The sequence below is a fragment of the Leptodactylus fuscus genome, chromosome 3 (assembly GCF_031893055.1).
Source record: "Leptodactylus fuscus isolate aLepFus1 chromosome 3, aLepFus1.hap2, whole genome shotgun sequence".
NCBI lineage: Eukaryota > Metazoa > Chordata > Amphibia > Anura > Leptodactylidae > Leptodactylus > Leptodactylus fuscus.
Window position 1 is genome coordinate 67,459,782 of NC_134267.1, and position 16,333 is coordinate 67,476,114.

General features: G+C 46.8%; 1 protein-coding gene across 1 annotated transcript in view; it reads right to left on the minus strand.

Moving 5' to 3' along the window:
* Positions 1 to 3,404, minus strand: part of TMEM181 (transmembrane protein 181) — a 45,578-nt gene extending 42,174 nt beyond the window's left edge. The window contains exon 1 of the mRNA XM_075267704.1: positions 3,090 to 3,404. Within this exon, the coding sequence (XP_075123805.1) occupies positions 3,090 to 3,220 (131 nt within the window). The 5' untranslated portion in view covers positions 3,221 to 3,404. The remainder of the gene's footprint in view (positions 1 to 3,089) is intronic.
* Between the last annotated feature and the right edge of the window lie 12,929 nt (positions 3,405 to 16,333).

Below are 16,333 nucleotides of genomic sequence, written 5' to 3' on the forward strand. Positions count from 1 at the left end.
TCCAGCACCTTGTTGAATCTATGCCACGAAGAATTGAGGCAGTTCTGAAGGCAAAAGGGGGTCCAACCCGTTACTAGCATGGTGTACCTAATAAAGTGGCCGGTGAGTGTATATTCAAGTACATAAGGGCAGAGTTCTTATGCCTTGAATGCCAGGGGGTTTTTTTTTACACATAAAAATGCGACTTTTTAAAGTCTGCACCACTTTGCCCCAAACAGTTGGCATACATTTCCCTGAGGCACACCCTCCACCAGCTCCAGGGCCATATAGACTAGTGTGAGTAATATGTCAGAAATATGTCCCATAGTGTCTTTACCTTCAATAATGAGAAATAACTTGGAATTAATCAGCTTATTAGTGACAAAACCTGTGACCCTAGAACTGCATTGGATAGGTAGGGTGGTGCCACATGGCAATCCTGATGCATATTCACGTCTCAGTATGTGAAACACTGATTCATTTCAGCTCTTGAGTTACACATATCCCTGAATAGCCTTTAAAAAGGCTATTCAGGTCCTGCTAATCGTTTTGGAAAAGACCACCCCGTTTTAATACATTAACGTAAAAGCGATTCACAGCTTCCAACTGTCTTTATTCCCACCGGTTTTCATCGAAATCTCGCATATGCGCAGTAGCACTCCCTCCATGCTCCGGCGCCATTTTTGTGTGGAGAACGGCAGGACCGTACTGCGCATGCGCAGTACATTCGCACCGTTCTCCACAGAAAAATGGCTCCGGAGAGAGCGCTACTGCGATGCGTGAGACTTCGATGAAAACCGGTGGGAATAAAGACAGTTGGAGGCAATGCATCGCAAGGAAGAGGAGGAGGTCTTACAGAGAAGAACCGAAAGGAGGGCGTGAACAAAGAATGACGTGAGGGGTGCACGGAACGCCCATGGTGCACGGTAGGATTCATTTACATATAAGTTTTTACGGTAATACATTAAAATGGGGTGGTCTTTTCCAAAACGATTAGCAGGACCTTAAACGCTATTCAGGGATATGTGTATCTCAAATCACTCAAATCTGATGATAGAGCCCCTTTAATGATGGCACGTTTTTTCCTGTTAGGTTGGCGACACTATAAACCTGTGATGTTACCATACACTGATTCAGTTCAGCTGTATAGCATTACTGAAGGTGCGGTTTTAATGTTACCACAGGGCCAATAATTTAATGCAGATGAAATAATCAGTGTTTCACTAAGTGAAAGAACCAGCGGCCAGGGACTGGATGTAGCTATAGCTGCACCCGGGTACATAGTGTGTCATTATCCTTACCACACAGCGTATATATAGGTGAAATTAATCAGAATTTCACGTACAAAGAAGTAAACACCGATGGTCAGGGACAGGACAGGTACATAGTGTGACACCATCTTTAGGCATTGTTCACAATTTGGTTAGTGATTTGCATTAGTGATTGTAAGACCTTGTTCACATCTGCGTTGGTATTCCATCCAGGGGAGTCTGTATGAGGACCCCCCCCGAACGGAATACCGAACGCAACTGCAAGCGGTGTGCCAGTGAAAGCACACGGACTCCATAGACTATAATGGGGTCCGTGTACTTGCCGCCAGATCTCCGCAGGGATTATGCGGACAGGAAAGTAGTTCACAATCTACTTTCCTGTCTGCATGATTCATGTGGGCAGCGTATGGCAAGCACACGGACTCCATTATAGTCTATGGGGTCCGTGTGCTTTTACTGCACAGTGCTTGCAATTGCGTTTAGTATTTCGTTCAGGGGGTCCCCATGCGAACTCCCCGAACGGATTACCAAATGAAGATGTGAACGAAGGGTAATGCTGCTTAAACCGTTGTCTGGTCAGCATCTCTCTTGCCCAACCCCCCAAACACATGTATGTTCTGCTCTGTTAGTGTCAGCAGTCATGTGCAATTTACACTTGCACTGATGTCTGCCCTTTGAGATTCCGCCAAAAAGCCAAGAAAAATTGCTTGAGGGCGGCTTGCTGGCGGTCAGTTTAAAAATCCATTCATTTCAGTTGGTTTTTAAAGCAAATCGCTGGTGTCTGTATGAAGCCTCTCCGCCGTGAAATAGTTTTTTTTTTGCACGGGCACAAACTTGGACAAAAAAATGGTGCAGACACACTGCGATTTCCAAAACAGGCGTGGTTTTGGTAATCGCATCATGCCAATTATACCTACGGAAACAACGGCAGTTTCCCCATACATATAATTGTCATGTAAAGTTCGTGGAGGAGAACTCTGCAAACTCTTTCTGTTTAAAGCGCTGTGGGAAGAACTGTGATGCGTTGTCGCTGCGGTTTTTCCTGCAGCATTTTATTGCTGCGGGTCGTCCCATGGTGCTTTAGCCTAAAGCCCTACATTGTAAAAACGCAGTGCTTTTGCTACTGAGGAAACACTGCGGCGAAAAACCGCTCCATTTCCAGTATGTGCAGAGTGAATAAGATTCTGAGTAATCCCACTAATACACTGCTGAGGATGTGGTGTGGATGGGGCCACTGGGCCTGTCCGTAGTGTGAACCCAGCCTAAGAAAGTCCTAAAACAATTCTCTTTTCAGATTGCTAGTTATTATATATAGTTGAGATCCATATAAGGCAAACAGCTAGGTCACCGCCACTATGATGTCACTGTGATGTCACTGTCTCTGCTCTACTTCAGTTCCTCTTCCATAGAGTAGGGTGGAGCTGGTCATGTGACTGGTTGTGAAGGGTCAGTAGGGTAGGCAGACGCAGGTGACTACCCCACCATCTATAGCTGTAAGACTGGGCATCCAGTGAATGCACTGCCAGCACTTTACTCTCCCACATAATCCCTTTAACTGTAACAATACACCATACATTCCCTTTAATATGAGATTTACTAAACCCCTATAATAGCCACCATAGAGCAGGCCAGCAGCCCACCTGCAGGGCACAGGCCAGCCACAAAGCACCTGCTGGGTCCCACAATCACAAGCAGCAGGGAGCACATGAAGGCGCTGATGTCACTCCGGAGAAGCTGCCATGTCACCTGCATCTGACATCACTGCATGCCCCCTCCTCACAATGCGGCTCCTACACCACACACATCAGACGGGCAGTGCCACATCTGCCCATGCAGTACCTGTAGTAGCGATCATCCTTATACGGGGTCAGGTCCTCCTTAAGTTCCTTGTAGGCATCGCTGATTTTCTTGCAGAAGTCTTTGAATTCAGTGTATAGAGAGCTCTCAAATGCGGCATAATCTGGATCCATCGCCTCAGATCTCCCCGGCCCATCTACCTCAGCAGTGACGAGCAGAGATGGGCAGCGCGGCCCGGGTTAGCTTCCCATTGACTTGTGTCCGCAGGTGTCCAGGACACAACGCTCTGGCCGCCCGTCACCGTGTACCGAGGGCTCGGGGACCGTACAGCCGAATTCACGTAGACCACCCACAGCTTCACCGTGAAGACAGTGCTGCCACCGTGCGGCTTAGCGCAGGTATTACATGAGGACCGCACGTAGCAGCAGCGGCGTCTCAGAACCATCATTATGGGGTTTGTCATATCTGTTACATGGAGAGTTTTCCTAATAAAAATATATGTCCTATTCCCATGTTACTGTGTTCTATCAAAGCCATGGATCTCATGCTTTCTGAATGCAGAAACCTCCTTTAGGTCTAGACTAGAGATGAGCGAACACTGTTCCATCTAATATCAGGCCGTTCGAGGTATTCGATTCCAATTGAATACCACGAGGCAAACGCACTAGAAATTCATATCCCCTCCCACCTTCCCTGGCGCGTTTTTTTGCACCAATAACTGCACAGGGGAGGTGGGAAAGCAACTACGATAACGGAGGCATCGAAAAAAAATCGGAAAAAGTAATTGGCTGGCAAAATCAGGTGACCTCCCATTTATACGAATGGTCGATTTCAGATTCGGGTAATATGAGACTGTGAACTATGTGACTGTGAGACAGGGATAGATGTACAGGCAGGGTTAGCTAGGGATTACCTTTATTTAGGGGGAAATGTCACTCACACAGCTCTTTGGGGCTCTATCTGGTCGGGATCCCTGTCAGCTTGCGATATGCACGAGCTGACTTTTTCCCATAGGAATGCATTGACCAGCATTGATTGGCCGAATGCCATACAGAGTACAGCATTCGGCCAATCGATGCTGGTTCTGCTGGAGGCTCGTCTGTGAGGAGGTGGAGTCTAAGATCAGACCAGAATGGAGACTACTGTGGACCGATCTTAGACTCCGCCTCCTCCAGCAGAACCAGCGTTGATTGGCCGAATGCTGTACTCTGTATGACATTTGGCCAATCAACGCTGGTCAATGCATTCCTATGCCGAGATGTAGCAGTGCTGGACGTGCGCTCAGCTCGGCTACTCCGGAGATGCAGCCAGCTGAGCGCACAGCCAGCACTGCTACCATGGAGAACCGCTGAACCCTGCTGCACACTCAGCTCTCTGATGCAGCATAGCTGAGTGTGCAGCAGGGTTCAGCGCATCTCTGATGCAGCAGCGCTGAGTGGTGCAGCAGGGTTCAGCGGTTCTCCACAGACACTGAACTGGGGATTAGGGTGTCATCCTTGGAGACCTCACCACGAAACCCATCATATCCCTGACCTGACACTATAATCATCTAGCAAGGAGTTATGACTGTTCTTAGTTATTTGGTTTCTAGGATGGAAGGCTGGACTGCTATCCCTAATGATATCACTCTGGGAGGAGAATAGGGAGAGATATATTGCCTCACATCAGGAGACAAGCAGGGGCGGATCCAGGGCCGGGCGAGCCGGGCAACCACCCAGGGCCCCGCGCTTAGCAGGGCCCGGACCTAACAAAACGCAGGTCGAGTCGATTGGCAGGGCAATTGCCGAGGTCCCCAGCACTTGCAGGGGCCCCCTGTCGGTCCTCTATCAGTAGCTGCAGCTCCCTGCGCTGGCTGCTCTCTATTAGCCAATGCTGCAGGTACACAGTGTGCTTGCGACATATTAATGGGATAATAAGTGCACCCAAATACCTTTAGCAGTGTTTTGAGCAAGTTCTGGGTTTCTCTAGGAGCGCCTAGCATCTTCTACATTTGTTTGCATGGTGTAGTTTCCTGCTTCCTTAGCTAATACAATGTATTATGGTAGTTGTAGGCTCTCACACTCCATCCCCCTCCCTCTCTAACACCCCCTCCATGTCTCACTAGCTATTCTGCTCACAACTAGCCCTCCCCAACTTATTCAGCCCACCCACCCTACCCCATTCTACTTACCCATCTTCTTCCTGTACAGACTTCCTTCTGTGGGGAACGGTAAGTATGATGGGGTGGAGAAGGAAGAGTAGAAATGATGTTCCGTTCCTGGAAACGGATCGTCACCGGATAATCTGAAAATTTCCCTGTGCGCAGTCACATATTAGTAACTTTACATTTTTGATAAAACTGTAATTTAGAAAGTGGGCGGGGTGAGGGTGTTTGGATTAATGTTGGAATTTCTGTTTATCCTGGACAACCCCTTTAAGCTATGTTAGTGGCTAACCTTCCACAGGGACACTTTTGATTCAGGTAAGAGCTGTCAACTATTCTGTACACAACCTGACCTCCTGGGGATTAGTGATGTGCGCATTCTCCTGGACCATGACTGTTATGCCTCCAGCAGGTATCTCATATTACCTGTCATAGCTCCACCTAGTGGCCATTGTGCAAATTGCAAACCACCATACCTTTTCCTATGTGTCCCACTAGAGCCACCGTAGTTCCTTCCCACAACCTGGTGTCATCACCAGGCTACACTGTAGTTAGTCTTTTTTACTTCAGGCATGGACCCTGCCACATCATCTTATACTTTCTCCAAGACTTGGGCCTTAAGTAGCATCGTTGGTATGTAATAGCTATACCCAGCACTATACCTTCATGTATTACGTATATTGTTATGTTTCCACACTCCCTAGCATAATTTCTATCTATAGTTGTTCTAGCTAGTAGACCATGCTCATTGAGCCAGACCCAGCTCCCATTCCAGACCACATGTAACCATACACATCATAGATGTCTATTACCTCCCCACTACCACAATGTTACATATCTGATGTTCCTTCCAGCAAGATACATGTACAGTTTGTGTCATAGTGTGCTGTTATGTAATAGTAATGCCTGCATAGCCATGTCATAGAAGATTGTCACATGTATGTCTGCCATAGTAATATGTATACAGTTTGTGTCATGGAAGATTACCACATGCCCATTGTAACTGCAATGTACTGTTTTCTGTTCCCCAGTTTCACCCTATCCCTTGTAAATAAAAGCAAAGTTTGGACACCTCTCCAGAGTGCATGAGTTACTGGGAAGGAGTTTAGCTGCCTGTCAACCTATACCCCACACACATAGGGAGGACAGAACAATGACAAAGTGACCACTTTATACAAGTTGGTGTTAATGTTTGCATACTGCAACACTGATGAGTACCGCTAAACAATGGAGCAGATATATTAAGACCAGTGTACGAAATGTGCAAGGTGCATCTCATTTATCAAGAGGCTCCAACTCCTTAACAAATCAGGCATATGCCAATGTTCCTGAATGTAAATCCATATCAGTCAGGAACTGATGTAGATTTTCTGTATAACCCATTCCTTAAAACTGGTATGACTTATAATAAATAAGTTGGACTGAGGCATCTCCGGTCCTCCACGCCTTCCACCCCCTCTGCCACATGCAAAACATAATAGACAGCCAGCATGGTTTAATGAAAGAAATTGGAAAACAAATGGCTTGGAAGTTGGGAGGCGAATTAAAGAATTTTACAGAGAAGCTTTAAACTGCCTAAGATAAATGCTAAGAGGAGCTGTTCAGAATTGTGTGTTTAAAGAAATGGACAATTGAGTAACAATAAAGGCACCGTTTTCAGTTCATTCGTATAAAAAGGACGCTTCCTTCATGCTTTGCAACCCTATTTTTACCAGTTGTACTGCAACTCAGGAATTACATAAGAAATTATATTTGGAATTGCCTTTGCTGGTGTCAAAGGACACGGCTTATCAAAACCAGTCCAAACAGGAGTATATGGGTGACACTTGGTCAAGGTTTATTGATAGGGTTGAAAATATACAGAAAATAAAACAAAATGGCAACAAAAGGAAATCTTGACCTGTCAGTCACTTGAGATTAAAGATGTGTAAAGATGTGCGAGCGTGAACAGAGGAGAGATCATTCGGTATTCTAATTGTGGAAGGGTTTAGAATAGGAATTGTGATAGGCCTGTCTGAAAAGATGGGTCTTTAGTTTGCGCTTGAAGCTGTAGAAATTGGAAATTAATCTGATTGTCCAGGCTAAAGCATTCCAGGGAAGTGGTGCAACTTGGAAGAAGGATTGGATACCAGAGTGGAAGGTCTGATAATAGAGGATGTTAGTCTTAGGTAACTGAGTGAACAGGGAGCACGGGTTGGACGATAGACAGAGATGAGGGAGGAAATGTAGGCAGGTGCAGCCTTGTGATTGAGGGTGATAAGTTTATATTGTATACTGCATTGGATAAGAAGTCAATGTAGTGATTGACACAAACTGGAGCCATCACTGTAGCGTTTAGACTGATAGATCAGCCTGGCCACTGCATTCAGAATAGGTTGTAGGTCCCCTTCCAGAGGGAACCATCCTGGTCACCATGGATTTAAAATCCTTGTACTCCAACATCCCACACCAGGACGGTGTAAATGCCTGCCAGGTTGTTGTGGAAAAGCAAGCTATGAATGCTGAAGCTGTGGTGAAACTCACAAAATTCATCCTCACCCATAATTACTTTTTCTTTGGTGACTGCATCTACCTACAGCAGACCGGCACCGCAATGGGGAGTAAAATGCCACAGTACGCTAATCTGTTCATAGCCACGCTTGAGAGTGACTTTCTATCCACCTGCACCACCAAGCCTCTGGCCTACTACCATTTCATTGATGATATCCTATTCCTTTGGACTGGGTCGGAACAACAGCTGAAAACCTTCCATGAACATTTCAATCAGTTCCATCCTACCATCAAACTGTCGCTCAATTACTCCTTTACTGCAATAAACTTCATGGACACAGTCATCAAGATACAGAGCGACAAAGTTGAGACATCGCTGTATTGGAAGCCAATTGACCGCCCAATCTACCTAAGATGGGATAGCTTTCATCCCAAGCAAATAAAGAACTCCATTGTCTACAGCCAGGCTATAAGATACCATCGCATATGTTCAGACCCTGTAGATACGGACAAACACCTTTGTGGCCTCAAAAATACATTCTTGAGACAGGGTTACCATCCAAGAACAGTTGAAAACCAAAATAGCCAGGGCCACCAGAATACCAAGATTGGACTTATTAAAATACAATACCAAACAGGAAAACAATCGGGTGCCCCTGGTCATCACGTACAAACCACACCTGGAGATGCTGAGAGGAATCACATGCAAACTACATCCACTATATCAAAAAGACGACCGTCTAAAATAGATATTTCCAGACCTCCCTCTCCTGTGCTATAGACAGACACGTAATCTAAGGAATATGGTTGTTAGCAGCCCACTGTCACCTCCAACCACAACAGGAACAGTTTGTGGGTTTGTGTGTTTGGATGTTTGGATGTTCGTTCCTCAATCACAGCCAAACGGCTGAATGAATTTTGTTGAAATTTCACACACACCGACATATTGCCCAGGAAGGAAGAATAGGCTACTTTAAATGTGGGTCACTCACCCCAAATCGCCACCGCGACCTCCAAAGTTCTCTCCTGCTCTGCTGTCGGAGCTGGCATTACGCCAGCCCAGGTCTTTCCACGCACCTCCTATTGGTGCATGGCAGGGTGTGGGCGGGCTATGGAGCCAGCGCTGCAGCACCATACGTTGCTGGCAAAGTGTGGGCGGGCCGATTGACCGGGAAGACCGTAGTCAACATGGCGGCAGCCCACATGCTCCAGCTGCCGCTGCCATCCCAGGCCGCCTACACACTGCTGGCATGCCGGCCGGCTACACGGGACCGGCAGATGTTGCGGGCTACACACCATACAAGGTGAGTCCAGCGGGGTGGGGGGTGGTCAGTGTCCGCAACGATCGTCTCCATTAACCCTAACGCCGCCTCAGTCACAGCTGACCTGTCCTGATGTCCTCTGCCGGTGCGTGGGCACTGCGCTGCTCCTTCTCCGCTATATTCCTTCTCCGCGTCGGCACCCGGACCAAGCTCCGGGGCCGGTGTCATGTTCCTATGGCAGCCGGGAGCCTTGCGCAGGGTCCCCGTCCTGTCGGTCTTTTGCTCCTACTGCAGCCTAGGCTACGTAACCTGCAATAGAAGCGCTGGTATAGCATAGCATAAAACCGGTGCTTCTACTGCAGGCTACGTGCCATAGGCTGCAGTAGGAGCGAAAGACCGACAGCCCGGGGACCCTGCGCACGGCTCCCGGCTGCCATAGCAACGTGATGCCGGCCCCGGAGCTTGCTCTGGGTGCCGGCGCGGAACACGAACATAGCAGCGCCGCAGAGGAAATGCCGTCTTAGTCAGCTGTGTTGCGGGAACAGGGATCGCCGGCTTGCTAAAGGGGGAGAGGGGTGGTGGGGCATGGGTGATCAGTAGGGGGTGGGAGGGTTGCTGGTTTGGGGGAGGTGCTGGTGGTAGGGGTTAGAGAGGGGGGTCAGGTTTCACACCAGAGGGCAGAAGGCAAGTGGGGGGGGGGGCAGATTGAACATGTGGAAAGGGGGGGGAGGGTAACCAAGGTCATGGGTGGGTGGTGCTGGGGGAAGAGGTAGATGTAGGAGCTGACTGTAACTCTAGAGGGGGAAAGGGGGCCGGGGACACGGGTGGGGGTAAGGGGAGAGCTGGGGGTGCAGGTGGAGGGAAAGGGGAGGGCCAGAGGTGCAGCAGCGGGGCCGTGGGGTCCTGGCCCACAATGCTGTGGGAGGTGACCATGCTGGCCTCAAGGAAAAGGCCAGGGGGGGGGGGCCACGGGCCGTGCTGAAGGTGGATCGCGCAAGGATGAGGGGACAGCAGACGAAGTCACAGGCTATAGCTAGTATTTAATAATATGTACCAACTGCCCCATGGGGGGGTCTTTATGTAGAGAAGACAGGGCAGACACTCAGAATGTGGATGAACTCACACCACCACATGATTACAGAGAAGAGAATGGACCTCCCTGTGCCAAAACAGTTCTGTAATCGAAATCATAATATCATCAATGACATGAAGATTTTGGTTTTAAGGAGAAATTTCAAATCTAAGGGCGAGTTCACACTACGTAAACGGCAGCTTATTCTGAACGTAAAACACGTTCAGAATCAGCGGCGTATAAAGCAGTTCTCATTCATTTCTATGGGAGCCGGCATACGAGCGCTCCCCATAGAAATGAATGGGCTGCTTTTTTCACTACGAGCACTCCCATTGAAGTGAATGGGAAGCGCTGCGTGTATGGCTCAGCATGAGCAGAGCTAGCCGTACACGCCAACACATCCCATTCACTTCAATGGGAGTGCTCGTAGTGAAAAAAGCAACCCATTCATTTCCATAGAAATGAATGGAACTGCTTTATACGCCGCAGAATAATCTGCCGTTTACGTAGTGTGAACTCACCCTAAGAGAGACAGAAGAGTATGGGAGTATAAACTCATGACTACCTTGACATATTCCAGAGGGGGTTAAATCTGTTGCATGGATTTATGTCCTTCTATAAGGACTAAGCATCACATCACCAATCAAAGGGACCATAAAAAGAGAGAGCCATCCCCGGAGAGCCATCCATTGAACTGAATTTGTATTTTTAACTAGTTTATTTGTGTGCATACTGCCTTCATGTGCCTCTTTTAGTGTATAAATATGCATGCCTTCAGAAATTGTGTCATACCATGCCTGATGAAGAGACCCGAGTAGTCTCGAAAGCTTGCAATCTGTCATCATTTTTGTTAGCCATTAAAAGGGTATCAACTACTGAAGACTCTCAAGCTTTATATTAGATTGTAGAGAGGAGAGTTGAGCAAGGGGAAGACCGATTAGAAGGGAGTTGAAGTAGTCAAGAGTGAATTGGGGTGACAATTAGGCTGAGCTCACACAAAGTTTTTTGGTCAGGAATCCACCTCAAAATCAGCCTCCAAAGCAGCAGCGATTGCGTCAACTGGGTCAGCGCTCCTTCTACGAGTGGGGGAATAAGGCGGGTCGACTTCTGGCGAGAGCGGTGAAGGAGCGTTAGGCAGCCTCGCATGTTTTAGCTATTAAGAACCCCTCAGGAATCGTTACCCATATTACTGCTGACATTGCTTCCACTTTCAAGGAGAACTATAGCTCCCTTTAAAACCTCCCCCACCAGACTCGGCCCATCCGTCACCCTCTCCTCATCTCTCTCTACCCCAATACGTTGCAGCAACTGCACTTCCCTCCCTTCCGACCGAGGATGTGGCCCTTCTCGAGGCTCTTTTCTCGGAACAGGAATTGGAGAATGGTATTTCCTCTCTTCCAGAAGGGAAAAGCCCAAGGCCCAGACGGCTATATGGCTCGGTTCTACAAAGCCTTGAAAACAGAGTTGACTCTGCAGCTTCTGAAAGCATTTAATTCTATCTCCCCTGGTGTCGCTTTCCCTCTGTCCTTCCTCCAGGCGCATATTACGGTGCTTCCTAAGGAAGGCAATGATCACGCGCTTTGCTCCAGTTACAGACCAATCTCGCTGCTTAACACGGATGCTAAACTATATGCTAAGCTGGTAGCTAACAGACTGAACCCGTACATGGGGGACCTTGTTCATCCTGAACAGGTGGGCTTTGTCCCCTGTAGGGAGGCCCGAGATAACACCCTGAAGGCTTTCTCCGCGATCCATCATGCCCAACGCTCGCAAACTCCGATGTTGATCTCACTAGACGCGGAGAAGGCCTTTGATAGGGTGGATTGGAGATTCTTGGAGGCTATGCTCACCCGCATTCGGGCGCTTTACAACTGCCCCATGGCACAGGTTAGAGTCAACAGTATGCTCTCCTCCCCTTTCACTATCCATAATGGTACCCATTCAAGGTTTCCCTTTATCCCCATTATGAGCGTTGGGATGCTAGGGGTCTCTGGCTTTAATGTATCAACCTGCTGAAAATGAATATCCTCCCCCGCTTACTGTATCTTTTTCATACGGTCCCCTGAATTCTTCCGACATCCTTTTTCTCCTCTATAGGACCGGCCTTTAACAGGTTCATCTGGTCGTCTAAGCCCCCACATATCGCTCGCAGCACATTGTCCCGGTCCAAGTGGAGGGGGGGGGGTTGCTTGGCGGTCCCGGACTGTCCAGTCCTCTGCTTTGGGCATGTCATGTTGGTCTCCTCCCTCCTCCCCCGTACGGAATTGCTGGCCCAGTTGCCTTGCCCTGACTCTGTCTGTGCACGCTGGCACTATTCTCAACACTCCCACTTATACTCCTCTCTGAAAAACATTCATGATCTTCACAGACCACTTCTCCCTTTCAAACATTTATGACTTTCTTCTATGCCTCCTGCACACATTGTCTCCCTGTTGTACAACATGTTGATGGAGGGTCCTGAGAGCACTATGCCCGCCTTTGTTGGGGGATGGTAAAGGGAGCTGGGGGTGTCTTTCCCTCCGGGTGTGTAGTCATCTCCCTTCGACATGTGTCATAAGTTTTCCATTTCCTCTAAAGTGCAGGAGACTAATTACAAAAATCTCTCTAGATGGTACAGAGTTCTGACTCTGCTTCACGAAATTTACCCTTCCACGTCTGATAGATGTTGGAGGTGTCTCCTTATTCTCACGCAAGTTCAGGAAACCTATCCATAGGCTTTTGGGTTTCATGTTGGTAGCGGCAAGGTCTATTATTCCCAGACTATGAAATCCTCATTCCCCCCCCTACGCTCCTTTCCTGGTTGAAGGAGTTCCTGCATCTGCGTACAATGGAAGATATGTTGGTTGCGCTTCAACCTGGTGAGGGACTTCACCAGCAGACTTGGCTTCTGTGAAATCACTTTTACTACTCCGTTGGTTTCCGCACTCTCTTCCCTTCTGTACCCTTGTGATGTTGTCTGTTTTCCTACTGTCTCAATGTTTTGTACTTCAGCATTCACACATTCTTTGTTATTGACAATGGCTGTTCTTATTTCGCATGTAGACTGTTGTTTTGACTCTGCTGCGTCAGAGTATGTTACTCCCACCCCTTCCTTCACTTCTTTCCTTTTGTTGTCTCCCCCTTCCCCTGCCTCCTTTCCCGCCTTCCCCCCCTCTCCACCTTTGTTAAAAAAAATTCAAAAAACTTTCAATAAACTTTAATGTTAAAAAAAATTTTTTAAAAAAAATCAGCCTCCAAAAAAAGCCTCCCAATAGAACTCTGTGTGAACTCAGCCTAAGGGTCTTTAATGTCCCTGTGGTTAGGAAAGATCTAAATCTGGAGATTTTTTATTTTTTGTTTAAACATCCAAAACGTTTTAATGGGTTTTACAATAAAAAAGGGAAACATTGCAACATACAGTATAAGCAATCAATTGCCAATGCAATCGGCCTGTGGGAGAGGAGTTAATTGGGGAGGGGGGGGGGGGGAGAAAACCAATAGCAAAATGCATTAAAAACTTGTGAAGGGTGGAGCAGGGAGGGGTGAGTGCTTCTGATACAGCAAGGCTATACGTAATGCATACAAATCAGTAACAGTAAAACACAGGACCGTAGTATTGAACATAAAGAAAAAGCAGAACAGTCTCACGGAGGCCAAGCAGAGACTCCAAGAGAGGGAGCATAGAATGAAGTCTGAAAAGCAGTTGAATAGTAAAAGACATTCCACAACTGCTGCACTTTCTAGCAAGTACTGTCATCCTGCCGGAGAGCCATTACCAGGTCCTCCATCCCTGATATGCAGGATCTCTTGTAGCCAATCCGTTGCGAACATTGAGAAAGCAGACTTCCAGCAATGGGGAATGACCGACCTGGCCGCTATCAGCATAAAACAGACTAATTTACAATTGTGTTTCTATATTTTGTGGGAGAAAATGGAGGAGGAGGGGGCTGGGTTGTCTTCTTTTGATATCCCAGTGATGATCCTGCAAACCACATGCTAAAACGGTTGGAGTTGGGACAGTTCCACCAGACATACAGTATAGTGTTGTGCCCCAGAGTGTCAGCGCCAGGATTTGGTGGACACCTTTGGGAAAATATTATGGAGGACAGAGGGGACTCTGTACCACCTTGAAAGGATCTTGTAATTAGTTTCCTGCACTTTGCATGAGATGGAGGACTTAAGGCAGGAGCAGAAGACATCAGGCGGGAAGGTGGTCCCAAGCGCCTTCAAATGAAGGTTAGTGGAAAGATAGAGAATTAAATGGGAATAGACCAAGTGTTGCAAGATTTGAGAGAGAGAGGGAGAGAGAAAGAAAGAAAGAAAGAAAGAAAGAGAAAAAGAAAGAGAGAAACACTGTGCTTTTACCGATTTACAGTGCCTTGCAAAAGTATTCATACCCCTTGAACTATTTCGCACTTTGTCACCTTACAACCATAAACTTAACTGTAAAGTGGATTGAAAATGACACATCGTTTACAGTGTTAAATGAAAATCTGAAGTGTGCAAAAGTATTCAGCCCCTGTACTCTGATTCCACTAAATAAAATCCAGTGCAATCAGTTGCCTTCAGAAGTCACTCAATTAGTTAACAAAATCCAGCTGTGTGTAATTTAGTCTCAGTATAAATACACCTGTTCTGTGAAGACCTCAGTGGTTTGTTAGAGAACACTAGTGAACAAACAGCATCATGAAGACCAAGGAACTTACCAGACACGTCGGAGATAAAGTTGAGGAGAAGTATAAAGCAACATTAGATTATAAAAACATATCCCAAGCTTTGAGCATGCCAAGGAGCACTGTTCAATCCATCATCCAAAAATGGAAAAAGTATTCTAAAATTGCAAACCTACAAAGACATGGCCATCCACCTAAACTGACAGATTGAGCGAGGAGAGCACTGGTCAGAGAAGCAACCAAGAGGCCCATGGTCACTCTGGAGAAACTGCAGAAATCCACAGCTCAGGTGGGAGAATCTGTCCACAGGACAACAATAAGTTGTGCACTCCACAAATCTGGCCTTTATGGAAGAGTGGCAAGAAGAAAACCATTGTTGAAAGAGAGACATAAGAAATTCCATTTGCAGTTTGCCACAAGCCATATAGGTGACACAGCAAACGTGGAAGAAGGTTGACATTTTTGGCCTAAATGGAAAGCACTTTGTGTAACACTGCTCATCATCCTGAACACACCAACCCACTGTGAAACATGGTGGTGGCAGCATCATGCTGGGGGAGGCTTTTCTTCAGCAGGGACAGGGAAGCTGGTCAGAGTTGATGGTAAGATGGATGGAGCCAAATACAGGGAAGAAAACCTGTTGGAGGCTGCAAAAGACTTGAGACTGGGAAGGAGATTCACCTTCCAGCAAGACAATGACCCTAAACATACAGCCAGAGCTATATGGGAATGGTTTAGATCAAAGAGTATCCATGTGATAGAATTGCCCAGTCAAAGTCCAGACCTAAATTCCATTGAGCATCTGTGGCACGATATGAAAATTGTAGTTCACAGACGCTCTCCATCCAATCTGGCTGAGCTTCAGCTATACAAAGAAGTATGGGGGAAAAAAAATCTCAGTTTGTAGACGTGCAAGGCGCGCGCGGGGGGGGGGGGAGGGGGGGTTTGCTGGGGCTGCATACGTTGCATGTCACACTTTACAGGTTCTACTTGATTAAAAGTTTGAAAACCATGTATCATTTTCATTCCACTTCACAATTATCTGCTACTTTGTGTTGGTCTATCATTTACAATCTCAATACAATACATTTCAGTTTGTGGTTATAAGGTGACAAAATGTGAAAAAGTTCAAGGGTATGAATACTTTTGCAAGGCACTGATTTTTTTTTGTATTTCATTACAGTGTTTGCTGACCTTATCTGCTTGTGTTTGGTTTCTTTTTGAGCAAAATATTTTCAAAAATTGAAAAAGAAAGGGAACCTAGAAGAGTGATTTTTTTTTTGCAGGAAATAAAATTATTTTAAAATGATTTGCCAACCTTTGTAATAAGGCAGTTAAAATAAATAAAAGTGTAATAAATAAAGCTATTTATTTTACCTCAGAAGGGTTCAAGGGGTTGTGCAGTTATTTACACTCATACCCTATCCAGGACAGGATATATGTCCGATAGTTTGGGGCCTGATCACCGGGTCCCTCAGTGATGAGGAGGAAATGGGACTGAAAATCCCCTAAAGGTTAAAGCCCTATGGGCCGGAAACGCCGCGCTAAAGCACTGAAGGAACCGCGGCGGGAACGCATTGCGGTTCTTCCAGCAGCGTTTCAACAGAAAGTTCACACAGAAAGTTTTCTTCTGCGTACTGTTACAATTATATCTACAGGAAAGCCGC